Source organism: Penicillium samsonianum (assembly GCF_028829775.1).
Source record: "Penicillium samsonianum strain IBT 33392 chromosome Unknown utg000007l_segment0_segment0, whole genome shotgun sequence".
NCBI classification, from domain to species: domain Eukaryota; kingdom Fungi; phylum Ascomycota; class Eurotiomycetes; order Eurotiales; family Aspergillaceae; genus Penicillium; species Penicillium samsonianum.
Genome location: NW_026643265.1, coordinates 4,903,391 through 4,928,363, shown reverse-complemented (window position 1 = coordinate 4,928,363; position 24,973 = coordinate 4,903,391). Strand labels below are relative to the sequence as shown.

At 46.8% G+C, this 24,973-nt stretch overlaps 9 protein-coding genes across 9 annotated transcripts; 4 read left to right on the top strand and 5 right to left on the bottom strand.

The window, feature by feature from the left end:
* Positions 1 to 153: 153 nt before the first annotated feature.
* N7471_012752 (MFS transporter) lies at positions 154 to 1,745 on the top strand (the record flags this gene model as incomplete). The annotated part of the gene is made up of 3 exons (XM_057285471.1): positions 154 to 462; positions 520 to 798; positions 864 to 1,745. 3 exons carry the CDS (start codon positions 154 to 156, stop codon positions 1,743 to 1,745), a joined length of 1,470 nt encoding a protein of 489 aa, XP_057131737.1.
* A 1,057-nt stretch (positions 1,746 to 2,802) lies between these two features.
* N7471_012751 (alginate lyase family protein) lies at positions 2,803 to 3,995 on the bottom strand (the record flags this gene model as incomplete). The annotated part of the gene is made up of 2 exons (XM_057285470.1): positions 2,803 to 2,869; positions 2,899 to 3,995. 2 exons carry the CDS (start codon positions 3,993 to 3,995, stop codon positions 2,803 to 2,805), a joined length of 1,164 nt encoding a protein of 387 aa, XP_057131736.1.
* Positions 3,996 to 5,518: 1,523 nt separating this feature from the next.
* On the top strand, positions 5,519 to 6,295 carry N7471_012750 (polysaccharide lyase family 7 protein; the record flags this gene model as incomplete). The annotated part of the gene is made up of 1 exon (XM_057285469.1): positions 5,519 to 6,295. The coding sequence occupies one exon, from the start codon at positions 5,519 to 5,521 to the stop codon at positions 6,293 to 6,295; it is 777 nt and encodes a 258-aa protein (XP_057131735.1).
* Positions 6,296 to 6,857: 562 nt separating this feature from the next.
* N7471_012749 (uncharacterized protein) lies at positions 6,858 to 8,147 on the top strand. Its single transcript, XM_057285468.1, has 3 exons — positions 6,858 to 7,069; positions 7,125 to 7,912; positions 7,963 to 8,147. The coding sequence occupies exons 1-3, from the start codon at positions 6,928 to 6,930 to the stop codon at positions 7,990 to 7,992; spliced, it is 960 nt and encodes a 319-aa protein (XP_057131734.1). The 5' UTR covers positions 6,858 to 6,927; the 3' UTR covers positions 7,993 to 8,147.
* Positions 8,148 to 8,301: 154 nt separating this feature from the next.
* On the bottom strand, positions 8,302 to 8,796 carry N7471_012748 (uncharacterized protein; the record flags this gene model as incomplete). Its single annotated transcript, XM_057285467.1, has 1 exon — positions 8,302 to 8,796. One exon carries the CDS (start codon positions 8,794 to 8,796, stop codon positions 8,302 to 8,304), a length of 495 nt encoding a protein of 164 aa, XP_057131733.1.
* A 2,344-nt stretch (positions 8,797 to 11,140) lies between these two features.
* On the bottom strand, positions 11,141 to 12,487 carry N7471_012747 (putative secretory lipase; the record flags this gene model as incomplete). Its single annotated transcript, XM_057285466.1, has 1 exon — positions 11,141 to 12,487. One exon carries the CDS (start codon positions 12,485 to 12,487, stop codon positions 11,141 to 11,143), a length of 1,347 nt encoding a protein of 448 aa, XP_057131732.1.
* A 2,434-nt stretch (positions 12,488 to 14,921) lies between these two features.
* Positions 14,922 to 17,201, top strand: N7471_012746 (uncharacterized protein; the record flags this gene model as incomplete). Its single annotated transcript, XM_057285465.1, has 5 exons — positions 14,922 to 15,005; positions 15,066 to 15,169; positions 15,231 to 16,023; positions 16,080 to 16,702; positions 16,760 to 17,201. 5 exons carry the CDS (start codon positions 14,922 to 14,924, stop codon positions 17,199 to 17,201), a joined length of 2,046 nt encoding a protein of 681 aa, XP_057131731.1.
* Positions 17,202 to 17,484: 283 nt separating this feature from the next.
* N7471_012745 (MFS transporter) lies at positions 17,485 to 19,082 on the bottom strand (the record flags this gene model as incomplete). Its single annotated transcript, XM_057285464.1, has 3 exons — positions 17,485 to 18,140; positions 18,192 to 18,732; positions 18,804 to 19,082. 3 exons carry the CDS (start codon positions 19,080 to 19,082, stop codon positions 17,485 to 17,487), a joined length of 1,476 nt encoding a protein of 491 aa, XP_057131730.1.
* A 1,918-nt stretch (positions 19,083 to 21,000) lies between these two features.
* Positions 21,001 to 24,187, bottom strand: N7471_012744 (patatin-like phospholipase domain-containing protein). Its single transcript, XM_057285463.1, has 3 exons — positions 23,855 to 24,187; positions 22,189 to 23,799; positions 21,001 to 22,138 (listed from the first exon to the last, which is right to left on the bottom strand). Exons 2-3 carry the CDS (start codon positions 23,626 to 23,628, stop codon positions 21,428 to 21,430), a joined length of 2,151 nt encoding a protein of 716 aa, XP_057131729.1. The 5' UTR covers positions 23,629 to 23,799; positions 23,855 to 24,187; the 3' UTR covers positions 21,001 to 21,427.
* Between the last annotated feature and the right edge of the window lie 786 nt (positions 24,188 to 24,973).

Below are 24,973 nucleotides of genomic sequence, written 5' to 3'. Positions count from 1 at the left end.
GGTCAACGTAATTATTTCTTTCAAGTTCTTTCGGCCCTATCTCGCATAAATCCCCTGAACTCAATGCTTATATATTTCGGCCTCGTTGATGTCATTGAGTCATTGGGATAGAAAAGAGCGCATACGGCCACATAAAATCCCAATCACTAGCAAATGACTGCAGAAAACACTCAAAGAGTGGGAGAGCATTCCAGCTCCCAAATTGAACGCCCTGCAGAACTATTGCCGATCACCTCGGCACACTCCAATTCCCCCACGGTCCAGGGGTTTGGTGAAGACGAAAAAGGCCATGATGTCAATGTTCAAAGCTCGACAGAAGAGTCAATAGGGAAACACAGGTATTGGAGACGCTTTGTCGATGTCATTTTATGGACACCGCCGCGATGTCGATGGAATATAGAGAATCCGAGTAAATTCGGCTTGCCTTTGAATACTCTGTTCGCATTCTCGGGAACTTTCACAGTATGGCATAGAAAATGATCGAAATATGCCACAGTCATTGCTAATATAGTCGTATAGGTTGCCAATCTTTACTATTCACATCCCATTCTTGACGTTCTTGCCCAATACTTCAATGTCTCGCATGAGCGAGCCTCACTGATCCCGACCTGCAGCCAGGCTGGATATGCGACGGGGTTAATTCTTCTTTGTCCTCTTGGGGACTTAGTTCGGAGAAGGCACTTCGTTTTGCTGTTGACGCTTGTTACTGCGACATTGTGGATTGGTGTCTGTATCACCAAGTCATTCGAGGTATTCCTTGTTCTAAGTTATCTATCTTCGGTCACGACTGTTACTCCAGTAAGTGGTTCTAAACAAACATATCCGATGTCCTCGCCTGAACACAAATCTTATTATCTATATAGCAAGTCATGCTCCCTCTCGTCGGAGATCTCGTCCCCCCAGCTCGTCGTGCAACAGCCCTATCAATCGTGTCTTCAGGACTCGTCCTTGGCCTTCTCTTTGCCCGCCTGCTCTCAGGTATAGTCGCAGAATACTCATACTGGCGAAATATATATTGGCTATCACTAGGCCTCCAATTCCTCATTTTCGCTCTTCTATGGTTATTCATGCCGGACTACCCATCAACAAACACCGACATCTCCTACTTCAAGATCCTGTATTCCATCATCGGATACTACTGGACATCCCCAGTGCTCGTGCAGGCAACTCTCATGGGATTCTTCCTCTCGGCCACGTTCACCAGTTTCTGGACAACACTCACCTTCCTGCTATCCGGCGATCCCTACAACTACCCAACCCTAACAATCGGACTATTCTCTCTGGCAGGACTTACACCTATGTTCCTGGGTCCATTCTTCTCACGCTACATGATCGACAAATTCGTACCGCAGTTCTCCATCCTTGTCAGTTTCGGCATTCTGATCACCGGCGTTAGCGTCGGTACCTATATAGGCACGTATACTGTCGCGGGCCCAATTATCCAGGCTGCGCTGCAGGATTTCGGTCTGCAGATGACGCAGGTTGCCAATCGCGTTGCGATCTACAGTGTTGCGCCCAAGGCGCGGAATCGGATTAACACGGGATACATGATGGGCGTGTTCTGTGGTCAGCTTATGGGTACCTCTGTTGGGAATCGTCTCTACAGTCAAGGTGGGTGGATTCTGTCGGGGAGTGTTAACTTGGCGTTTATTGGGGCGGCGCTGGTTATTTGTCTTCTTCGTGGTCCGACTGAGAAGGGTTGGGTTGGGTGGCATGGTGGCATTAGCATCCGACGAACAGAGTGATATCCTGCCCTGCTTGGGATTTTATTTTGTTCCATGGAAATATCATTCCTGTTACCATGCTTTGCAATATAGACATAGAGCCTTGAAAAGTATCAACAGCAGATTATATTAACTTCATTTGAGATTTAATGTTCACCTGTGCATATTAACAGCAAGCCTATATAGGAGAACCACGGTAGCTACGTACTAGTTAGATGCCTGGGTGCGGCCTTCGAGTTTATGGAACACCATCGACAGAAACTAACCCTGTATTGCTAGGAGCATGTACGCCAAACTGCCGCTAGCCTGGAACTACTTCTCCTATGCTTGATATATTCGAAACGAATCTGATGGGTGCTTATCTATTTTTATGTACAATGACGTTAACCAACCCAATTCTTAATTTGGGGCCAGACTAATTTATCAACGTTACATTGAAAGCGAATGGTTATCAGTTGATTCAAGGTCGATATCCACCTATCCCTCTCTCTCTTTCTCTCTCTCTCTCTCACACAAGAATGTAAGTAAATATTACACCTCCGGGGCTACTATATATGTAGCGGTATGTACCGAATTTCAAGCCGCGGTAGCGATTTTCCCGATCGGAGTGCCGCCGCTTTATGAGGGCGCTTAGGGTCCCGCTCACTGAGTATTTCATTACATACATATGTACCTAGTTAACTAGTTGACAAGCTGGTGAATTAGTCATACAAACTTGAATTTCCCACCATGGATAGTCCCACAATCTAGTTATTGATTATAGTTATATGCGCTCCGTGTAGGCAAAAAAATATTTACGACGCTATCGCGAGATATTAGATCATAATCTAAGTATGAAAAAGCGTCGAGGCAGGGTAGATTAAATAATTTTCTTATACCGGACTATTCGAGAGACTAATAAAACCGATCTGTCCCTGCTACCGCTTTCTGGCACACTGCTCACACCATCTGTGTCGCCTTCAGCTGTAGACGAGCGAGAGGAAACGCCACTTGGGGGTACGGAGGAAATACCTTGCTCGCCACTTAAGTTGTATTAATATTGTCCAACTGTTGCGGGGCCGGCCTCAACAAAAAGATATCACCCCCAGGAGGGGGTAGCAACTTCTGCACTGCCGCCTCTGCCGTAATATCGCCCTCTTGCGCCGCTGCGTGGATATTATCCGTTGCTGCATACTGAGTAAACTGCAGCTCCTCATATGCCCAATCACTCACGCCACCGGTCGCCGCCGGCACTAGGAAGTTCACTGCCTTGAACAGCGTCTGACCCTGTGGGCCTTTGTACTTAAATAAGTCGACTCCAAGTTTCCGTGCGATTAAAGCCCAGCGTAGGTGTGCTGTGAGGTCGAAGTTGGAGTAGTGGAAGCTCCGCGTGCGCACAAGTTCTTGAGGTTGGGAGCCGTTGGGTGTGATTTGATTATTGATGAATTCTTTTGCGAGCTTCGCCTTGTTGAGTGCAAGAGAATGGTTGCCGGTGAAGAGGGCAAGGGCCGTGATTTGCATGTTTGCGAAAGTGCCGTGGTTGTTCGTTGCACTGGATTCTTGGACTCCGAACGGGGAGTACGCAAGCCATAAAAGAAACTTTTTGTTCCATTCTTGGAATGCTGCCGCGTATGCCTCGGTCCATCCGGGGGCACCAGCGTTGAGGATAGCGACAGCGTCGATCACTTCAGTATAGTCCTGGGAGAAGTCTATGATACCAATAGATCGGCCAGTGTTGGCGCAAGGAATTATTTGCGCATGGTCGAGGTTAGGGTTCATGGCCGTCTTAGGGTCCAGAAACCAAGTATGAATGATTTCTGCTGCATGATTGGAATATTTCGGGTTGCCGGTGTAGTACCATGCGAGTGAGAGGATGTATGTTGAGTTGAATACTTTAATAGAGTTGATCTTGTCTGGGTAGTTGTCCACTTCCGGGTTGCGCACACCGTCCTTTTGAATGTAGGGGCAGCCATTTGAAGTGTTGGGATTAGGCCACCAGTATGGCGCCTGAGAGGCATAATCATGGATCGTGCCATTTGGAGGTGCCTTGGTCTTTGAAGTAACTGTCCAGGGGCCTTGACTAAGCCAACTATCGGCTTGGGAAACGAGACGATTCAAGGAAACTTCGAGACTGTGATCGCCTCTACTAAGCTGCGCCTGTGCAGCCACGAGGCGAGAGCCATCAATGACAACAGTGTCAGGAGCCTTCCGGGAGTTGGAATGTCCAGGATTGGGCAAGGCGACCACAATATTGGCCACCAAGAGTAGAAAGGATATGTATGGAACACGCATGACAAAAGAATAGGGGGTGTATGAAACGTTGATTGAGATATAGGAACCGTGCCTAATGTTCTCCCGTTGTAATGGTTATCATTACTACGCCATCCCCATTATATAGGTCGAACTCAAGCCACTTCCCCGGATTCAATCCAGTCCTGATTCCAAATAAAGTTGTGCCATTAACATGTAAATGTTCCACCAATCAAATGCCACATAAAACCAGAATTGAATAATCTCAATAGCGGTTTATTCGCTATACTATAACGGTCATTTGGGGAGCAACTGACTAGTAGTGTCTCAATTAGAGACCCACTGAGGCCTCAGCACACAAGACGGCCAGGGCTTAACGATCTATTTTTGAATAACTAATTGTCCACATCCGATTCGAGACGATTTAACAGGAGATTACCTGGTTGATCCTTTTTCAGGTGAAAAGATAAACAGCGCGACGTTCTGCGTGATTGATGTCCACCACGAATGGCAAACTAGTATTGGGCAGATATATTGGCTCTCATTATATTTGAAGGAAACTCGCAGTCCCCGAGCCAGCTATGTTACCTGAAGCTACCGCACTCTTTTAAACGATGGGTGCGCTTTTAGCACGAATGACCATTGACAGTCCATTGAAAGTTATAGTCAAAAGTACGAATTTCCGCGCACTTTTGTCAGTACGAACGAATGAACAGGCGGCAGTTAATTATTTCGGAGGGCAGAATATGAGGAGAAAAACCCGGGGGTGGTGTAATCGAACGCGATGTACATTCCGTTGCTGAAAGCTGCGCCGGGCGAACATGAAGCCAGTGCCTATCGCAGGTTTTTCTTTTTTTTTTCATGCCTATTTCAACACCAGTCTTATTATTTTTGCGCTTAAGACCGCACTAGGAGCTGTTTACCCTCTATATTATTAGAAACCAAATATTTATAGAGGGCGCTGCCCCATTTGAGCAACTGCCGGATTCGGAAAAGCGCCAACTTTCACTGTGCATTTATGCTTTTGTATTTGTTTGTTGATCCTACCCCATCTACCCCATCAAGTAACAATTTGGATTTGAATGAGGTCCGTTCGCCGGTCTCGGGGTCAACCTTCCCCAAACCTTCCCCACAGGCGGCAGCTTGTTGCCTTGGCGGTGTTGGGAGGCATCTCATAGGAGTCGTGGTATGATGACTGGTTCTGGATCCCCAGATTTCCTATAAGTCGTTCTTCCCCGGATGGAACATGACATGACATTCACGTAACTTGGAATAATCCACCAATCAAGCAGACTTGAAGAAACCGAAAAGTTTTGATAGATCACAGCACTCGATCAAGATTCAAGGAAAAATTATCTTTGAAACTCAGCGTCACATTGGTCAACGGGAATTTCTGTTCCGCGAATCCAATCAGTTTTCTTCTTACAGATATGACAGTGTGCTCCAAGCTATCTAGATCTGAACAGTAGATATATAAGTAACATCAACATCATCACCACAGCCATACATCCTCTCTAATTCGGTCCACTGCTTTTTCATTGCATCCACATCGGAATACCAACATAATGCCTACCAGACTTCTTGCTCTTATGTTCATATTGGCTTCTGCTGTTCCAGGCAGAACAATTGGAAGTCTGGAGCATAGAGATCTCAGCCCTCAATGCGCCCCCGGTGGAAATTTCGACTTCTCCACCTGGGAACTCCAGCTGCCTATTGGGAATCCGGGCAGCCCAACAACGATTTCCAGCTCAGCACTCCAAGGATGTTCTGGATACCAAGATCTTGGACATGATTACTTCTTCGCGGAGAGTGGAGATGGTGCTTTGGTCATGAAGGTCCCCGGCTCACCCTCTTCCTCTGGATGCGTGACAACACCAAACACCAAATTCTGTCGGACGGAGCTTCGAGAGCAGAATCCGTCGAGCTGGGATCCAAAAGCCGCGAAAAACCGACTAGGTGCTACGGTATCTGTGCCCAAACCTGATAATAGCAACCATGGCACAGTAGTGGGGCAGATCCACATGGATGCGAGCGTGTCAAGCTTTCCAGTGGCAAAGCTGTACTATAAATCCAACGGCGACATCTCGATCGGAGTGCATAAATCGCGGTCAGGCGGCACTGAGTACTATACATCAATGGGAAACATTGCTTTGGGCAAGACGTTCACCTACGAGATTCGATATGAAAATGGCACCCTATCCGTCAGTATCAACGGTGGCGCTGCCAAAGTTGTGAGTTTGGGCAATTTAAATTCACCCTTGAGTTATTTTAAGGCCGGAAACTATAACCAAGGAGACAGTCCTTCGGAAGTGCATTTCTTCAAAATTTCTGTGCAGCATTGACCGAGCTCATGTATGAAAAGGAGTGCACTGGAACCAAAACTCAGTACAATATCGGTTATTACTGATTTAGTGCCAGATGCCAAACAATGCAAAGACATTTCTTGCTAGTTAGTGCCTGCTGTTATATTCAATGTGTGAAGGAAAGTCCGGATACTGTATACGCTTCAAATACATTTAGCATCGAATTCTCCTCGCAGTAAAATTGTGGCTACTAAAATTGTGGCCGAGAGTTGTGACTCGGGTAGCAGAAATTATGATAACTTACAATATTGTAATTGATACTTGGCAATACAGGTGAACTGCATGCAAAAACTGACCATGGGCTAGTCATGCAGGTACCTGGCTAGGAAGAATATGAAGAGACGGAGATAAGATCGGGATTATAGATCTATAGCAAAATGACATCATGATATTTCGGAGAAGGTCCAAGCGAAATGAGTTTCTATGAGTAATCCACGGGGACCAGATTCGGAAAAAGGTGGGTGTGATCTCCACTGGATATCTTTGTTTCTAGCAGGTATAAGAGAAGCACCTACGCTTTGTAAAGGGTGTATTACAATTTATTTTCTCCTGCACAAATTGAAATCGAGTCCAACATTCCCTAGAAAACGAACTATATTTGTGAAACCAAAATGAGCTCCATTTCGATCGGTCGCGGTGGCGAAACGATGCCTTTGGTTGGGTTTGGCCTATGGAGAATCGACAATGACTCCTGCGCCGACGCCGTCTATAATGCCATCAAAGCCGGGTACAGGCTTTTCGATGGTGCTTGCGGTATTGCACTCCATACCATGTTGGTATTATGCGCTTTGCTGACAGATGAACACAGACTACGGGAATGAAGCGGGAGCCGGTGAAGGCATCACTCGCGCAATCAAGGATGGATTGGTGAAACGAGAGGATCTATTCATTATCTCAAAGCTTTGGAATACTTTCCATGAAGCACATCGAGTGGAAGAAATAGCTTCAAAGCAACTGGCGGATTGGCAGGTGGATTATTTCGATCTGTATTTGATGCATTTCCCCATTGCCTTGAAATATGTCTCGCCAGAAGTCCGTTATCCCCCCGGGTGGTTCTATGAGGAGAATCGTGTGGAGCCTGGTACGGCCAGCATCCAAGAGACCTGGCAGGCAATGGAAAAGCTGGTGGCTCAGGGTTCCGTTAAAAGCATTGGAGTATCCAACTTCTCGGGCTCCTTATTAATGGATCTTCTACGCTACGCACGGATTCCGCCTGCGGCTTTGCAGATTGAGCATCACCCATACCTGGCCCAAAATCATCTGGTCCAATTTGCGCAGAAGAATGGCATCGCGGTTATGGCGTTTTCTTCTTTTGGAGGCCTGTCGTATCCACAGGCCGAAAACACCGCACCTGGAAAGGTTTTGTCGCTCCTGGAGCATCCGGCTATTGTTTCGATTGCCGAACGGGTGCAACAAGAACCATCGCAGGTGCTTCTCCGGTGGGCGACCCAACGCGGTATTGTGGTCATCCCGAGAAGCACCAACGTCGAACGGATGAGCTTAAATTTGACATCGACCGCATTTGATCTGGAGGAGGGCGACATGGAGACCATCAGCTCTTTGGATATCGGGCTCCGGTTCAATGATCCGATGCAGGTATGTATACGCAGAAGATGGCAGGTGACACACGCTAACATATTGGAAAGTTCCTCGGCCAATTTCCTATCTATTATTGATCAATTTCCTGGTTTATGGTGGACATCGATAGTAAGAAAGTACGACTCAAACAGTCGTACAAAAGATATAAAGGTATCCTAATGAGAGCCAACCAAAACACAAAAAGCACAATGTTATGGTCAAATCTAGTTTCATTATTTCGCTGCTACCCGGTCCTTGCCAAGTAACCCTACCCCCTTCGGGTGTTGGGTTACCACACCGTAATGTAAACTCTTGCTCAATGTAAATTTTAAAGAACGCATGAAATATTTTTGCATTTTTCTCAACGTACAACGCCTATAAAAATCTAAAAAAATCCTAACAAATACTCAAATAGTAGATATATCATCCATTGGTGGAATCCATGGAATAAAACGGGGTGCTGGGGTTGGTGTATCCTCCGTAGTTAATGGCTTCGAAATCCGCTTTTTCAACCGCCTCTCTTCTTGCACCTGCTCTTTCGATTCTCGCGCCCGGATAATTCGATTGGCATCACCAGCAGTAAGGGGGCCCCCTAGGTTGATCTGGCGCTTGGTAATACGGGCATCTCGGTGGACTTTATGGCGTAACAGGGTGGTATTGTCCTTAGCAAGCTGCGTAGCTAGCTCCGCTGAAATTCGCGCACTCCGGCATAGTAGCTTTGCTCGGTGCTGAATAGATGCATAAAGCTCGCTATCTAGCAATTCGATATCTGCCTCCAATTTACGCGTACTCTCGTTTGTACGAGAGATTCCACGGGGTGGTGAATTGGTAATAGAGCTAGGAAAATCAACCTCTGATCCGTCGTCTTCACCAAAGACAACTAGATCATCCCCGTAATCCATAACTTTTTCAAGCGGATTAAGCACCTTTTCATAGTTAAATGGGGAAATGCCACAATTAGCAAATCCCGACTTAATTACTCGGGTGGTGAGAGCATTGCGAACAGATACAATTTCTCGAAAAAAATCCGCTTTTCGGTCCACCGATCCACCCCATTGAACAACAGCGTTGTTATTAGACTGGTAGCAATGCTTTAAAGCAAGAAAAGGCTTGCTATCTAGCGGCTGGCAGATATGCGTCGTATGGGGTATAAAGCAATAGGGGATAATGCTATTCTCCGCTGCAAAATTGATGAATTCTGGAGTACGGTGGGATCCATGGTTATCCATTAACAAAAGGCGTTTACTACCCCGAGTAGTACGATCCTTAGTTGCTAGATGAAAAGCGCGAAGCCATTGAACTGCAGTTTGATCTGTAGTATACCCACATGGTGTAGTTACTAGGGTATAATCCTCCGGAAGGTTGGTATCTTTATACCAATTCTCCATATGGAATTTACCCCTAACTAGGAACCAAGGTGCCATCTTCCAGCCATCGGCAGCAATACATTCAATGCCGGTAATACCCTCAGCAATACCTCCATTTGGTGAAAATAGAGTCTGGCTTTTTGAAACGACTTTTTGAGGCTTTCCTTGGCCAATTTGGAAGCCAGTTTCGTCGAAGTTGTAGATATCCCGCTGGCTTAATTTGTTGCTTTCGATATACTGGTTTAAGCGCTGGTACCAAGTAGTCAGATAGCCAATATTTTCAGCCTCCATTCTCTTCTTTTCCTTTGGTTTTTGTTTTATAAACTGAAGGTTATGGGTAGGTGGGATACGTTTTAAAAACCGGTATACCCAGTTTTTATCAACCGGCGGACGCGACGTGTTTTCTTCCGCATTGGCGCGTTGAATCATTGAATTAGCGCACCCTTCTACCATTCTAGCAGTTGGTGGAGAGCAAGCATCATCTAATATAGTGATCCAGCTAATTAGGGCTTGCTCTTGATCCGGATTTAATGTCGAATTGGTAGGACGGCGCGTCGAACGAGATCCCCGACCGTGAACCCGGTTATACAACAGATTGTAAGGAACGCCGAATTCTCGCGCCAATGGGGCTATTTTTGGTTTTTTTCGAGCATGCCATGCAGAGAGAACGTTTGCAAGGGTATTCTCCAAATCTGGGTTTTTTTCCGGCATGTTGGTAGGATGTAAAATGGTAGTAAAAATGGTGGGTGGTGTAAAATTTACATTGAGCAAGAGTTTACATTACGGTGTGGTAACCCAACACCCGAAGGGGGTAGGGTTACTTGGCAAGGACCGGGTACTAGGTAACTAATTTTTTTGGTTGACATGGAGTTTTCACAACAATTTGATTATCTTCACTTACGCCGAGTCACTAGAGTTTGATACTTATATAATTGTTGGACTATGTCAGTCATCCCATTGATGCCTTTGTCTAGTCATCTCATTGATGCCTCCATTTGTTTGCAGACTGAGCCTTTCTTTGTTTGGCAGGGTATAAATCCCCTGCTCTAGATAGATTGAATAGATCATGATTCCTCTTCTCTCTCTCTCTCCCCATAGTTAGTAGCCCCAACAATAATACTTAAAGCCGCGCTTAGTTTTACTTAGAGAGCAACAAGCCGCAAGGGATGGGCACTAAAACGGAAAGGGAAAGCCATGTCGCGCTGCCTAAAATCCAATGTATATAAAATCCGATGTATATAAATCCGGCGTATATGTACCCGCGACATGGCTTTCCCTTGGTACCATCACATTACCTGGCTTTCGGGGACCGAGATTTGCATACTATGCTCCCGTGGAAATTCCGGAACAGTCAGCGTTATGCAAAGGAGAGCCCTGAACTTATCGCATGATGAAATTTCGGGCAAGTGGTAACACGACCGGCAATGCAGTGTGCGCGCGTCATGGCTTTTTTCAAAATTGAGACGCTCATGATATACTAACCCGTCGCCTGAAGTGACAATTGTAGAAACGCAGATTGCCCCGCGCGATGGGAACTGGATATCTCCGGGCGGAGATTTTACCCAGTAATAGCTTTTCCCACCAGGGATGCAGGTTGTTTAACAGAGACAACCGGAGGAAGACCGTAGGAGTATGTGCTTGAATGGATTTATAACCGCACTGCCACATCGACTGAATAGATCCAGAAAGTGGATTTTACTGGTTGTGATCAAAGATAGAATTCAATTAACTATGGCAGAGATTAAACATAGGGCTCCTTGGGAGAATGGGCGACGAGAAAGAAAGTTGATTGAAATGAAGAAACCATTCGCAATGGAAGAGGAAAGAAGAGACAAGGGTAACCTGTAAACAGAAGACGTTGAGGATTTGCGAGATTAAATCAGCTCAAAGTATCAAGCAACACAACCCTCGTCTCCGTTACACATTTATGCTCATTTGGAGTTTTCACATTCCTGAACTTTTTGTCAAGCCATTCTAGCCACTCTGGGGCTGAGGCGGCGATAGAATCATCGTGATCAAGGCCCGAATATAAACTAAGATGAACGATGTTGCCGATCTTGCATGCATAGTCGTACGCCTCCTTTGTAGCAGTAACATTCACAACCTCGTCATCGATTGATTGAACAACGAGAAGTTCCTTGTACCCTTTTCTACCGGTGGCGGCGCCGTACTTGTTTTGGAATGCGATAAAAGCGTCATGATTTTGTTGGGTTTCAGCGGGCGTGAAGTCCACAATACCATGATTTGGGAGATCCGCATTTAATTCGGCTTGAGCGGTGTCGCAAAGCTGGAGTTCTTCCATAAGTGGGTAACGGGCCATGGCGTCTGGGGTGAGAACAATCGGCTGGATCGGGAAATTCAGAGCTTGGAATACTTGCACGATCAAGTTGCCAAAGCCCCATCCCACATTCAGCGGCACAGCTGTGAGAAGATCATTCAATCTAGAGCTAGGAGCAATGGCAACTCCTCCGAGGTACTCTCCGCTTTCCTTAGTAGCGACCCGAGGGTTTTCACTCAATCCCCAGACAGTTCCAGCTCCTTGGGAATGCCCGACAGATGCCCATCCATCAGTAAATATTCCTGGGAAGGCCTTCCGAGCAGCAACGACTGAGAAATAAGCATCTTCAGAATTGAGGACTGGATTGCCGTACTTGTGAGAAGTATAGTTGTTTCCTAGGCCCGCATAATCCGTGGCAACCACAGCATACCCGGGAGCTGTGAGGAGCTGCCAGGAGTGATAGTCGAATCCGTTGTAAGATGATGATGCAGCGCAGGCTGTGACAACTCCAATAGTTCCATGGGCATATGCGACCAGACGGAGTTTTTCATTTGGAAGCTCTGTGTAGGGAAGTGCAACAAAGGCAGTCGACGGTACCTTTTCTCCATCAACTCCAACAGATGTGTATTGCATATACCATAACGAGGTTCCAGGAGGAATATCGTATGCAGATGCATTCTGCTGCTCAAGCTTCAACATGTCCCCGGGCTGTGACTTCGTGAAGTTGGTCGCGGTTTTGTAAAACTCATAGTTGTAAGGAACATTGCCAAAGACTTGACGGTCTAATTCTTCGAATTCCCGTAGGTTCTGCTGGCAGGTCTGGCCGCAATTATGCTCCTCGGCTTGGGCTGCAGTGAAGTCGAGATCGTTTGGGCGATTAGGACTTTGAGCTTGCACGAACGAAATAAGTGATATCAAAGCCACAGGAAGGCAATGGAGGGTCCTCATATTGGCGAAAAACCGAGGATTATGATAGAGCAAGAATATGATGGATGCAATCCCGCTGTTATTCAACTAAAGAAAAATAGGGAAGAGTATAGTAACAAATAAATAGAATGGCAGAAGCGCCATGGGTTTTATAACAATTAAGGAATCATAGTTTAAGGAATGTATGTACAACGGCAACTGCTAATTTGAGAATTTATGCTCGTATCCATTTTGTCTAAGCACCACAGTAGAATGAGGTATTTTCTTTTCACAATATACACTTTTCGTAGAAAGACATTGAGAGATTCTATCCTCGTGCTGACAATTAGGATCAAATTAGTCAAGATGACAGAGTACGCTAACTTCGTAGTAGCTTACCCAAGGGCTTTGGAATCCAGGGTGTAGTATCCAGCGTATAATATCCAGCCAAAGAATTCTATATGGAAACCTAAGCTTTGTTCAGGACAATTAGTGCCTACACCTGCACTGTAGAATTCGAAAACAGTTTACCCTTCAGGAATACGCGCTTTGTTTCTCGGCTTGTACCCGAGACGGGACTTATCTTAGTGTGGTCTAGCTGTAACCAACAGTAGACTATTAGTGGACATTAATTTACGGCTTTTCTAAATAAAGACTATACCTGTTTCAGGTACGAGCCGAGAAACAATGTGTGTGTTCTTAAGGGGTAAACTGTTTTCGAATTCTACTGTATGGAAACCTAGGGTAGCATTTACCATTCCCATAATGGGATTCGGGCGATGTGTAGCTATAAAATCTCACCGATAACCCAATTACATGGGCATGCGACATATCTTGGATTGATCCTGTACATACAATCCGTGCTTACTGCGCAACTTTGCGCAATGGACAGGGAACCGCAACAGAGGGGCAGTACATTAATAAAATCCAAGGCAAGAGAGAGAAAGGGGGGAAGGCTCAGGATTATCCGAACTAGTATCAATGTGTATCCACCGGAATGCACATGCACTAAGCTGCCAGATCGCAATATCGCAATAGGTGTGGCCGTGAGCCTGCTTATCGAACTCATTGAGTATGACAGATAAACCTCTCTAACCCACGTACTTCTAAGCGCCAGAAAGTCCGCTATGTTGGAAGCGCTTAGTTAAAGCCTCAACAGCTCATCCGTGCATATATCCGCATAGGCTTTCTTTTTTCTTCTTCTTCTTCTTCTTCTTCTTCTTTTCTCCCGAATCTCCCTAAGTCCAGAGCTCTTTTACAGTCTCCTTTGTTTATAGATTCTCCACGATCAGAGTGCACGATGGTCTATGTCAAAGAAGTACCAATAGAACGGTAACCCTTAGCTCGAGTTGATACTACTCTACCTAATCTTTTTCTAGCCACCACAGAAGAATGGGGTATATCTGATAAATGCTCTTCCTAGTCCCAGAAATAAAATAAAATGCAACTGCTTCCATAGTTGATGGTAACCTTCCACGCCTCGGGGGCTTTGGAATCTAGGGTACATATACACCGGATTTTAGGCCGCGCGAGATGTCTTTCCCTTTCCGTTTTAGTGCTCACTCCTTAAGTCAGCAGCTCACCTCACCTGGTCAATAAATGCACTACGCTAGCCTCATCCAAATGCAGTCGTTCACCAAGCACTCTTGACCGTTATCCCCTCAAACGAAGGGCTGGCCTCATCAATGTGGCGGTTGATCCTAATTGTTTCACCTTCAGCTGGGAGGCAAATGCACAGTGGGACCACGTTTATTGGGATTACTATTTTGCGGCTATGCCTTTATTCAACTCGTAGAGTCTCGCATCCATGATACTGTCTCTACAAAGTTGCTGGAAAGATCCAGCCCTCAATTTTTGGCTCTACAATATCTAGGAATATCTCAAACCCCCCAATTGAATGGATTGTAAATACAGTTCAGCGTCTTATTCTGAATTTTTTTGATTGATTTCTAACGGACTATCGCTCCTGTTGCCTGCCATTGCTCCTAGCTCTAGCGACCTAAACATCCGCAAGGCAGTCTAGATCGGTCATGTCTACTGGATGAATTATCTGCCCATGACGAAATCTGCGGCCTATTTGCCTATGATATTCTAACTAGCACTCGTAAAATACCTCATATTAACTAAAAGAACCTGATACTACCGCAAAGTGGATTAGTGAGACGATAGTAGATCCTGGGAGCTCAAGTTGATAAATCTTCTCGGATACCTTGAGAAATAGCCTCCATTACTTTATGACTTATTGGTTATCCCAAGGAATCTCCCAAGCTATCTGGGAAAGGCAATGAAGAGAACCAGTTCGATGACACTAATAGCAAGACCTTCGGACCTCGCGTGCCGAGCCCCGACTGTCGCTGTTGATCTCATCACCTTTCATTCATCACTTATCACCAGCATCTGAGTTTATCATTTATTCTGCTTCAATTTATCTCTTTCTTCTTTTCCATCACAATTACCATCTTAAGTGCTTCTCATCATGGAAAAAAGCAGGAAGCGCTCCCGTCTCAGTCCAGGGGTTGACTCCACAACACCTGCCTGCAATCAGTGCCGGTCGCGTAAGGTGAGCGTTCTTACCATTATAATAGATATATGAATCATGTAGTAATGTAGTGCCTTTCAGATTCGATGCGATCGCATAAAGCCAGAATGTTCGACCTGTCGCAGAGCTGGTGTCTTCTGCGACTTTTCCGCCTCGTTCAAAAGGACAAATCCAACTAAGCAACTGTACAAACCCCTCGCGATATCTTTATTTTTATACGAAGAGGAATAAGGCTAACTTATACAGGGTGCATGACTTCTCGTCAGTCCTCGGCCGGTTGGACCATGTAGATCGATCGCTGATCCGCCTATCTCAACAAGTTGAGTCGTTGACCGCAAAGTCCACTTCCAGGGAAGAGTCATTCCCCCTGCCTAGCACCCAAGACCAACATGGACCAGACGCCAACGAGGGAAAAGGGAGCTCGAACGCCAGTCTAATAAGACAGGTTTTCTTGACGGGGGAGAGTAGCGAGTATCTGTACGGTTATCCTGCCGCTTTGTGTTTATTCCGCGCCTCGCAGAAGTTGCTTAAGGCAACCCTTCATGTCAAGTCTCCGTCGCTCAGCGGTCCCTTAGCGGAAATTTCGCAAAATGATGGCTTACGGCCATCGCTAATGCGTCATTATGAGACTTTTCCTTTTCGAAAGAGGTGTACCAATGAGCCCATTGCTGGTGATCATCGACCTATCTCGGCGCCTCCTCAGGATGTCGTGTATTCCTTGCTCGATCGCTACCTCAATCACATAAACTTCTTTGTGCCAGTTTTTGAGGCTGATGATTTATATGCCACCATCCGAGAATGTTTCCAATGTGATGGCCCTCCCATCAACCCCGCCTGGCTGGTGTGTTTGAACAGCATTGTCCTGCTAACGTTGCAGTTGGATGCCCGAGTGGCCCGGAGATCTGGCTTCAACACCAACCCGTGGAATACTAACTCGCAGGTAATTTCCGACGCCTTGAGCAACTGTTGTCGAGCCCTAGGCGACCCGCACGCGCTGTCGCAGCTAACTGTGGTCAACATTCAGGCTCGCATCATGCTGGTAAGAGAGACAGCCCTACAGGTGAAACATAAGAATATTTATACTGAATTTTGCAGGCTCTGGTGACACGAGAGTTCTTTACCAACGCGGTATTTGAAAGGGCTTGCTACTCAGCTTGTCAACTCGCGCGGTCGATGGGCCTTTACCTGTCCGTGGGGATGGATGAGAGCACGCTACAATGCCGCGAGCGACTCTATTGGATCCTATACGGCATGGACAAGACCCGGGTTTTCCTCAGTGGCAATTCACCCGATCTACATTTCTTTGACTCCGAGTTTCAACCCCGTTTATCTACCTCGGCGATCTCCCCTGAGATGCATCTCCATGCCATCGCATCACATATGATGACTGTCTGGGAGGAAATCTACATCGGCCTATACTCAGCACGAGCGGTACGCTCAGGAGGAAATTATCGCAGGGATCAAGTGCATCGGTTGCAACGTCTTTGTGATGAGTCTCTACCTTTAATCCCTCCACTGCTGTCCCACAACCCCGGCCTACGTCTGATGCAGCTGGAGGTAAAATATTGTTATCATGTCAGCAAAAGTTTGATTCACCGTTGCGATCAGACGGCCGAGCAACGGCAGATCACGCACGATTATGCCGTTTCGGCCCTTCAAATCATGACTGATGTGTTCGAGGAGCCTGTGACACCAAGCAGCTGCTTTGTCCTGAGCCGGTAAGTGCCCTCACACCCCCAATATCCAGACCCCCAAAGCTGACAAATTGTCCACAGGATGTTCCAGAATTACCCGCTGGTTGCATTCCACGACCTGTGTGTGGGATACCTCACAGGGGATGGTAAAGTCGACTCCGCGGCCATAATTCCACGAATAATGAACCTTCGTCGCCAACTGGGCTCCATAGATCATCAGCAAGGACCCAGCGCATATGTGACGAAGCTTCATCAGGGGGTCGTTTGGTGCACCGACTTAATTAGCATGGTTTCCGACGCGGGTCAGAGTTGGCTGCCGGCGACCCCGTCGACGACCAATGATTCAAGTGATCCTGGAAAATATGCGCCGGTCGGTTATGACTCTGCAACTGAGTGGCTGGAGAATGAGGATAATCCAACCCAGGAGCAACCATATCCGCTAGGATCGTTTCCATCGCCGGATTACTTCTTCGACCCTGCACTTTTTGAATCTTTGCTCATAGAAGGTCATTTCGCCTCGTAGAATACACGTTTTATAATAAATCATAATTGTACTTCTTTATTAATTATGACACTCGCTTAGCCATGAAAGCTGTACTATATCTGAGCCGCCATTATAACCGGTAGCTCTGCACACACCCTTGCTTTCCAGCACGAAAGGCCCGGCAATAATCCGATTAATTACACATCACAGACTCCACATGAAGCTGTAAAAGTCACACAAGATCAGAATGCAACGCCACCAAGGCAGAAAATACGATTCCAACCCTCACATTATTCCCCGCAACTTCTCTGGTGTCGTCTTTTCAAGTTTTATTGGCCGACAAGCGGGACCACATCCGGATTTTCTGTCCATACAATAAGAAAATAACTGGCATGGGGGCCAAAGCGACAGCCAAAAACGCCAGAAGACTAGTAGCCCAAGGAAATCCCAGGTTGTGGTACATAGCATTAGCAAAAAGAGGAAATCCGGCCCCGAAGCAGCTTCGAACAACCGTATTGGCAGAGATCGCGCTGTTCGCATAAATCAGGTATACGTCGACAATGTATTTCAGGCCAGAGATGAAAATGGCAAACATTGACGACGACACCAGCGCCGGTGCAACAACTTCCGCGCCCCAGGACATATGGGGGTTGCTGGTCCACGCGAACCAGAACAATCCAATGGGCAGTCCAATGGCGCCCACGATCATAGGTGGCAGGCGGCGCTCCGGTACAGATTTACCCGGGGTTGAATTTACCTGGCGCGCGAAGATGGTAACGGACCAAGTGAACATGCCCACCAGCCCGATGATGATCCCGACGAACAGACCCAGGAAGGAGAGAGACCCGATCTGAGGCTTCCAGCTGCGTTGCTCCACGAACGAGATGGGAAAGCCTTGAAAGAAGAGGAAGAGTAGCCCGTAAAGGAAGCTCATGTATAGCGTGACCAGAATCATGATGGGCTCTGTTGCAAGGAGAACTATATGACTGGTCAGAAGATAAAATGATAAAAGTCCGTGTCACTACTTACTCCATGGGCGCACGAGATATACCTTCGAAAATGACTTTATCGTCGTCTCACTTTCCTCCTCCATCTTACTATGCAACGCCCAGTTCTTTGTTTCGAAGCGGAGTCGAGCCGCTTTGGCCGTGAGTAGGGTCGGTCCGAAAGTCTCAGGCAGGACGAACACGGCAAAGATTGAAAAGCTATAAGCAGCAATCATCGTAATCCACATGGTCCATCGCCAGCCAAGATAACTCTGGGTGATGAAATCACCCACAATGGGTCCAATAACGGGGCCAACAAAGGCCGTAGCAACGAAGCAATCCAACGAGATTCCGCGACTGATCGCAGTGTTCCACACGTCTGTCAAGGCACCGCCTGTCACGGCCATAGAGGACGCACCAAAAGCACCGCTGAAGAATCGCGAGATCAAGATTGTATAGAAATTCTGTGCGACGGCGATCGGAATGCAGAAGGTCGCGAATAGCACCACACCACTGAGAATGGGCCATCGGCGCCCGTACTTTTCCGATAGAGGGCCGAAAATCAATGGACCGGCAACAAACCCCTATACGTAGAAAAATACAATTGATTAGCTTTGGAAGTTGTGCCAGGGGATGTGGAAAAAGGGGGCTATACAATTAGAAACATGGTGGTGGTAAGAACTGCCAGCTCGGAGCTGACATGGAACTCCTTCTCCAGCGATGAAGCAGTACCACTCATGACACTGGAACCGATGTTGACTATCAAAGGCAGGAGAATGAGCACAAAGCTGACGAATAATTTGTACTTTTGGGACCAGTTATGGGGATTTTCGAGGTCATTCGGGCCGTCCCATTCTACTATCCATGTCGGCTGTGGGGGATCGGGACCCTTCTCTGTATTCTCGGCATTCTTGGTAGAAGAAGTGCTTGACATTCTGTGTGATTAAGGACTGATGAGCGAAAGTAATTTACTGTGCGTTGTTGAAGGCGTTTATCTATATGTCTGACGGCGGAGCTCGGCAGCCGCGCCCGAGATAATGATGTGTGTACGCAGGGAATCATCATTTATGAGCCATTGATTGGTAATTGTAAAAGAAAGAAACTATCAATTGGAAATCCATTTGCCGATCAGCCTTTTGGGGTCGACATCGCTCTCGCGGATGCGTTCCTCCAAAAAGCTCCGGTAGAAGGCACCCCGCCGCGAGTATGTGCTGAATGGAACGGCACGTCAATACCCTGAAGTGGTATAACCGCAGTGCTCCGTTGCAGAGTGATAGGACTGAGCAGTTGTTTAGATTCGGAAACACTCCGCGACGCGACGCTGAGACACTCCGTTGATCGAGGTTGTCGACCAACGATCGGTCCATCGGGAGAGGAGCTTTTGCGATGTAGTCGAGGGTGGCCACCAAGGCAGGTAGATTTTCCAGCTGCCCGAAAATCGTCAATTTCCGCCGCTGGGTAAAGAAAGGTGAAAAAAAGGGAAATGAGACTCGCTATTACTGTACAGACATATTGTTCGCCTTCCACGTTGAAGTTGACAATTTCCAATAGCGCATTGGTCGTAGTCGCGATCACTCCCACCAGCTTTCTCAGGGCAGTCGAAACTAAGGTTAGAAATTGTATTTCTTTCAATGCGAAGATCTCACTTTTCTTCTACCATCCTTTGAAAGACAGGCGAGTCAATGGTTCCTTGTTCACTGAAATGTTTGGCTTATCATATCTATTATGAAGTATATAGTTTCATGCGGGAGCGCCATCGAATGAATGTCTACTCATGGAACTGCCTTGTGTTGAGCCTTGCTTCCGAGAACTATTCTGGCTATTCTGGCCTTCTGGAGGTGGATGTCACTTATCCCAGGGTTCCTCTAGAGTATCCTAGGAGCTTCCTTGGTTGCTATTAGGAGTCTGATACTTAAATTTCACATTAATTGCTAGGAGAACCACACTATATGTAGGTATCACTTGTTGCTATCAATCTCCGCCTTCCAACTAGGAAATAAGAACATAAATCAACCAAATAAAAAGATGTATAAGGAAGTGTAAACAACCCCCTGTAAAGTTGTTATCGGAAAAAAAAGAATGCATCAGGAGGGAATCGAACCCCCCTCGCCAGTTTACTTGATAAGGAATATTTCCTATCTGGAAGACTAGCATCATAACCACTAGACCACTGATGCAGTGGATGTGTTGTTTTGTCAACCGATACGACTCATCAATAGCATTATGGTCGATCATCGTGCACTTCATAGGCGATTAGCCAAAACAATTCAATTCTCAGAATGGTTATACTGATTATGCTATATTTGTTATATAAACGAGCTTGTTAAAGCACCTACATAAATGTACGTATATCTATCTCCGTTGCTGCGTATGATACTATGATATATACTTTAAAGCAACTTGAGGACTATGATGTCAGCTCAATCTAGTTCAGCCCCTTCATTTATAACTCCATTCACGTTCATTTTACAAGGAGTTTAAGTTATATCTATGTAACTGTGCAGGAGTGTTCGGCGTATTGTCCCGATGCAGGGGTGTAACGGTATATGTAGGTTTAATATAAATTGATGATCTACATCTGGATGACATATGATGAGAACTGGAAAAAGAAAATGGTGATTGAGAGTTACTAGCGTGGGGTTAGTTATAATTTGCAAATTGACGAAGACCTAACAGCTTTGGTCAATTTTTTAAAAAAAAAACAAATTTCTAGTGCTGAGAGGCCATTTGAAGCTACTTACATAGGGACTCTCCCCCGCTCGGCCAAGCCGAATTCCAGCAGATGCCCAGGTGATGGTCTTTGGTACTTTATTACAATTGGCAGGTGGTACCTTGAGGCACTTTGATTACATAGAATATATATTTCCCGAAACCTAGTATTCGTACACTTGAAGCTGTCTATGTACACAGTGTAGCCCATTTTTGATAAGAAAAAGAAGAAAGAAACGACGAAATATGTGATCAAGCCAACGGACCCAAATAACAGGCGAAGCCAAAAACGATCAAATGCATACCAATAAGACAGAAGACACCTTGCTATGCTGATGAAGGGGGGTAAGCGGGAACAAAAAAGCAAAGACAACATTTGGAGGATAACGGATATATTGTCCGAAAGTGCCCGCAAATACCCACAAGAGCCGCCTGTCATACTGGAGATTGGATATCCAAAGTAGCGGGAAGTATCATGACGAAAGATAGGGCTGCAGGTGCCCCGAAGCAGAAAGACCCTAGTCTGAGCCATAAACTTTGATGGAGCCGCTCGAGCCGCCTGTATTTTTCTCAGATGACCACGGCGTCTTCGTCCCGATAGTAGTCTGCATCGTCAAAGAAAACGGCAGACTGGCGCCTTATTTCCTCGATCACGCTTCCCCGCCGGGAACTTGGGGTCTGAGGACGTGACGAACCGGTGGATTGGGACATGGTATCTGAAAAATCACCAAAACGCGACTCGCTCTTGTAGCTAGACCCATCGCGCTCGGGGAGGTTGTCATCTAAACGCTCGACCATCGAGTCTGGATGTTCATTTTCTCGGTTGCGGACCCGACGAGAGAGGATCGGGGAGAGCGCACGTCCACCCGTCCTGGACTCTTGGAGTCCTTTCATGATTGCATTCTCAACCTTAAGCCGATTTTGGATGAATTGAATCTTGGAGAAAGTGCTTTGCTGGCCGACATGTATCATGCGGGCGAGCCTTTCGGGGGTAGGATCAGAAAGAATGTGGATGAAATCGGAGGGAATGGATTTTGGCCAAATAGTCACAGTGCCACTGAACTTTTGCAACCAGATCTCGCTCCAGTCTTGGCCCATAGGCCGTGGGAGGAGCTCTAAATGCCGAAGAACTCGAAGCCATTTATTGAGGTCTAATTTGATGTACTGCTCGATCGCAGTGCCGAGGAAGCCGCCGCGCCAACCACGGCCCCTGCGGTGTGTGACTGGTCGCCCTACTGTCCCTCTAGAGCTAAAGAAGAAGAGGTTGATGTGGGGGTTAACCTGGGGTAGTGTTAGTGGCAAAATGGTAAAATGAACGAAATTAATCTTACCTGGGATACGATCGTAAAGTTGACGTTGAAATGCAGGTTCAACGCTTTGATAGGTATATCAGTCCGCAGGCTACCATCCTTCCATTTGTGACCAAACGAATAAGGCGCGAGAGTGCCATCACGCTTTTTAGTCATTAATACAACAGGGTTTAAAATGCCTGGAACAGCCGCCGAAGCAAGCACGGCACTCCATATGACGCAATCGGGGCATGTCAGATAATTGGCTAGGATAGTCGGCGAGTGAGGATCCGAGGGCACGCAGGTGACATTCAAAATGCGCCCGGTCCGTTCGTAAGCTTCGCGAAAGGTCGTTGAGCCCCTGCAGAACCAGGCGCACTGCCGAGCCCAATCCATAGTATCGAACCGAGCACCAGTTCGCCACCAGCGATGGATCCAAGTTGCCAGCCCTTCGTGGCATGCGCGAATCCGATGTGCTAAAGCTGGAACGAGCAGCTGCTTCAGCTCATCATCTGTCCGAGTCGCAACTAGTCCCGCCACCAGTGCTCCGCCTGACGTGCCAGTTATGATTTCTGGGAGGACATCATTATCCAGCAGCGCTCTTACAACCCCGAAGTGGTAATAGGCGAATGTAGCCCCACCCGAAAGACAAAGAGCGGTGCGTCCGAAGTTCGTATCGAGGTGTTTGAAAAGGTGATACTTGGCATCCTTGTCAATCTGCTTATTGTCCAAAACGATCTGTATGCATGCGTGCACCTCGTCGATGTATTCCTGAACCAGCTCTTTGGTGCCCGAATAGGTCTCGCTGTATATCCGAGGATTTTCCACACCGGCAAAGTTGTTCTTGACGCAAGCCTCCAAAAGTGCCCGGAGATCTTCAATAGCAGGTACCTCGCTGGAGCCGACCCGACCATTTCCCATTTCCCATTCCGTATCCTTCCTCAGCTTTTTCAGCTGCGACACCACTTTGTTGACAGTGAGATGGTCGTAGTAAGCGTATTCGTCTGTCTTTTTCCACTGTTCGGTTCCGAGATGGACGTCCAACGCCCGAGCCGCTTTCAACCAGTCCGGATAGTTTTTCTGTGCCCATAGCTCTTGGCGCAGCCTTTCCCTCTTCCCCCGCCATGTCACCCACTGCTCGTACAAGAATATGTAGACGCGCACCAGGGCATAGCCAAAGCTCAGTACTATGAGCCATGCGAATACAATGAAGAGAAAAGGCCATTTCAAAACCGTATATAGTACGCCTTCCCTTGTTTCATCTTTGCTTCGCTTTGGTGTTTCGCGGCGGCCACGACTCTTGCGGACTCGTTGATTTATTGGGCGCCAGTCGTTGATGGCTGTCAATGGGGAGGCTTCTGGGGCATTCAGCGCCCTCTCGAATCGGTCGAGTTCATCGGGTTGAATGAAGTCGCGGTCGTAGTCAGGGAGACAGGCCGGATCGTAAGGGTCGTACACTGCAGGTTTCTTCTCAGTGGTCATGTTCAACACATTATGAATACACCAACGAAGATGTTGAGAGTTTGAGAGTCACAAGTGGTACCTGGAAATCCGGTTGGGGAAGCTACGTTTCACGATCATGACGTTGGTGTCACGTGCAGATCATCCCCACATTGCGGCTAGTGTATTTCCGGAAATAGCTAGTCTCGTTTTCTATTTGCTGAGTCATCCAGGTCTTGCCCCGCCAGATAAGAAATAAAAAACATACCAGAACCATGGATGCCTCGGTAGCTAAACTGCAATTGCTTCCAATTCAGAACTCTGTTGTTCTTGCAAAAATGAGGAAATTGTGTAGATCTACCAGAAGAAATCTATTTAGGATTGAATTTGTCATGGTCACGCAATTTTCGACCTCGCTCGACATTCTTTGTATCGAGAGTGAATTAACTTTGAGAAACTATCTAGTTATGGCAGGCATCATCCCACCTTGACATAGCTGCGGCATTTGAGTACGACAATGCCGCCGCCCGTGCGATGGCATTGAAAAATGGTTGGAATGTACCCCTCCATGCACGTACTCCGGGAGAAATCGACATCCCTTCATGCAATCTCTTATTCAATGGTCCAATGCTCAATTAGCGGGGTCGTCGCGCTCACCTCCCGAGGTCAAATGCGAGATTTCTTTTGTTCCGCCTCAAAGAATCATACTATAGCTCACCGCTACATGGTGGGCGGCGCGAATATCGAGAAGTATACCAGTGTCCTCCTGTGATTGGTAGGCGTCTCGGGAGAGTTTGTTTGTCGCAGCCGAATTGGAGGCCTAGGAAAGCACCCTATGGGCTGTTAGCGGGGTCCAACATTACTGTAACTACATGCATAAAGGACCGGGAAGTGCTTTGTGCTCGCGGTATCGGACATAAGGTACGGAGTAGTAGATCGGAATATTGGCCACCTTTTTATATTATACGACAGGGAAGCGTCATTTCGGTCACCTGATGTCAAAAACGACCCCTTATTCACATATCGAAAATGATTTGCAGCGACTAAATATCCTTAGCGTCGTCATAGGCTGCAGGATTCTTCCATAATTAGACTCGTTTAGGAGAGGATACTCCGGAGGCTTTTTCCCTTTGGTCATGTTTGTGGTCAATGCTGATCATGTTGACCAACCTGCTAAGTTCTTAAATTCAGATGTCAAAAAGCAAACATGCTGTAAGCCATCGCTTTTCATTGCTACTTTGCGATTCTACACTCGCTTATACCAACGAGTTCTAAGCATCATTTTCGATACGCAGCCTTCAGCTTGTCTCATAGCGATACACAGCAGTAAGAATATTTATTATACCGTGTTGCGCGGTAGCCGCTTAGTTTATTGTGTTGCTTTAAC

Excerpts from the sequence above, each read along its gene's own strand:
- N7471_012749 (XM_057285468.1), top strand. The coding sequence starts at position 6,928 with ATGAGCTCCATTTCGATCGGTCGCGGTGGCGAAACGATGCCTTTGGTT. Across the intron at positions 7,070-7,124 it reads GCTTTTCGATGGTGCTTGCG|ACTACGGGAATGAAGCGGGA; the intron begins GTATTGCACTCC and ends AGATGAACACAG. Across the intron at positions 7,913-7,962 it reads GGTTCAATGATCCGATGCAG|TTCCTCGGCCAATTTCCTAT; the intron begins GTATGTATACGC and ends CATATTGGAAAG.
- N7471_012744 (XM_057285463.1), bottom strand. The coding sequence starts at position 23,628 with ATGACCACTGAGAAGAAACCTGCAGTGTACGACCCTTACGATCCGGCC. Across the intron at positions 22,139-22,188 it reads ACTTTACGATCGTATCCCAG|GTTAACCCCCACATCAACCT; the intron begins GTAAGATTAATT and ends ACACTACCCCAG.